Here is a 2,126-nt window from a genome sequence, read left to right as displayed (position 1 = left end):
GACAAAGGCTGCCTAAAAGCAGGGGCCCACATTGTGGCTCTCTGGCATTCATGGTCAGTATTGTTTTTGAAGACCATCTGCCTGTCATTTGTTTGCTGATTGAGTTAGTGCACCTAATAATATTTTTTTTTTATTGGGCTGTGCTAGCCCATGAAAAGGAAATTATACACTCAACAGATGGGTCACAAACCTTCCTACCTTAGTGCAGCTACTCCTCGAGTTAGTTAAAAGCAATCATGAAAGCAGATTATAAACAGAATAATAGCCTTTTTATAAATGGCTTTCGCAGTTGTTGCTGGTTGTGGTGCCAAACATGATGGTATCAGGGTTTCCCCTCTTTGTTGTACAGGTTTTCCTTGTAAGAATAATCTGAGCACTGAGGAGCATGGGAGTGAAGAGAAGGCAAGCAGCTGGTGGCCACGAAGACCAGAATGCAGGAGACCCTGTATGAAAGGAGGGGCCGGCCTCATATTAACTTCATATAACGTGTGTTATCTGGAAACAAACTGCTATATGCACCAGAGGGGCTCGGTGCTCTCACTGTGCATTTACCTCGTGGGCAGAGACAGTAGGAGCCGCAAAGTCTATCACAAAAGGAAATCCCAAATAGCCCTGCTTTACACAGGTAGAACAGTGGAGACTCTCTGGGTCATCAGCACAAACATCATGTAAATGAACAGCAAAACCCAAATCTCCTTGGCTTGACACTGATCCTTTCTCAGACATGTCTTCCTTTCTAAAATTGGCAACTTCCTGTCCTTGGAAACTGTTCCTTACGTTGTGAAAATTCACCTTGTCTTAAAAGGGAGTGAACCTTCCTGACCAAGATGCTATTAAGTCAACTGTAGGCACAGTCAAAGGGCAGGAGAGCAAATCTCTTCTGGAAGAATCATGAGGCAAAGGATTATTCCATTTGCCTCTGAAAAATGAAGTTGTGTCCACTACTGAGAATATAAACTACAATGAGAAACTTTTCAGTTTTGTAGGGATAGACTTAATTTTTGAAAACCTGTAATATGTGAGAAAGCAGTTATCTTAAAGACCTGGCTTATTCTGCTTTGGAAGCAAATAGATTCTGCTTTCATGTGTCAAAAAACAGAACAAAACAAAAAACTGGAGAGCACAGTAATTGCTTTATGAATCATTTGTATACTTGCTCCTGTGAATTACTAGCTCATTTTTTGCCCCACAATCTTTGACTCCTTGCCTCATCCTAACTTCAAACCTCAAATGGATTTTTAGCAATATACTTGTTTTGAATTTGGTATAAGGACACTACAAGGTGTGATAGGAAACTATGGTGAATGTTTAAATTAAAAAAAAATATTTGAGGTTCCGGGTTTCCTGGGCTACTACGATGGCAATGAGTTTCGAGTGGCCGTGGCAGTATTGCTTCCCGTCCTTCTTTACATTACAACCAAATGTGGACACTCGGCAGAAGCAGCTGGCCGCCTGGTGCTCGCTGGTCCTGTCCTTCTGTCGCCTGCATAAACAGTCCAGCATGACGGTGATGGAAGCTCAGGAGAGCCTGCTCTTCAACAACATGAAGCTACAGTGGAAGCTCCCGGCGGAATCAATCCAGATTGTATTGGAGGAACTGAGGAAGAAAGGAAACCTCAAGTGGTTAGATAAGAACAAGTCTAGCTTCCTGATCATGTGGCGGAGGCCAGAAGAATGGGGGACACTCATCTATCAGTGGGTTTCCAGGAGTGGCCAGAACAACTCCGTGTTCACCCTGTATGAACTGACCAACGATGAAGACACAGAAGATGAGAAGTTCCCTGGGCAGGCTGAGGCGACCCTCCTGCGGGCTCTGCAGGCCCTACAGCAGGAGCACAAGGCGGAAACCATCACTATCAGCGATGGCTGAGGTGTCAAGTTCTTCTAGCAGAGATCTGTCTCCCTGTACTTCTTACCTCCCATCCTTCCAGGGCTTTCAGAAGGAGACAGACCCAGTGTCCCTACAGACTGGGTCTATGACTCCACCAGACTCAAAAGGGCTCCAACCCGGGGATGGGTTTCCTACTTACCCCATGTGTCTGTCCCTGGGATAGGGGAGGCTGAGGTGCCAAGGAGAAAAGATGTGTTTCTCCTTGCCCCACCTCCTCTCTGGTCGTAGGTTGTCC

General features: G+C 45.3%; 1 protein-coding gene across 1 annotated transcript; it reads left to right on the top strand.

Moving 5' to 3' along the window:
* Positions 1-1,357: 1,357 nt before the first annotated feature.
* On the top strand, positions 1,358-1,870 carry LOC117022494 (vacuolar protein-sorting-associated protein 25-like). Its single transcript, XM_033106597.1, has one exon. It carries the CDS (start codon positions 1,358-1,360, stop codon positions 1,868-1,870), a length of 513 nt encoding a protein of 170 aa, XP_032962488.1.
* Positions 1,871-2,126: the final 256 nt, after the last annotated feature.

The sequence above is a fragment of the Rhinolophus ferrumequinum genome, chromosome 5 (genome assembly GCF_004115265.2).
Source record: "Rhinolophus ferrumequinum isolate MPI-CBG mRhiFer1 chromosome 5, mRhiFer1_v1.p, whole genome shotgun sequence".
Classification (NCBI taxonomy): domain Eukaryota; kingdom Metazoa; phylum Chordata; class Mammalia; order Chiroptera; family Rhinolophidae; genus Rhinolophus; species Rhinolophus ferrumequinum.
The sequence above is the reverse complement of the archived record's forward strand: the minus strand, read 5'-3'. Positions and strand labels throughout refer to the sequence as shown.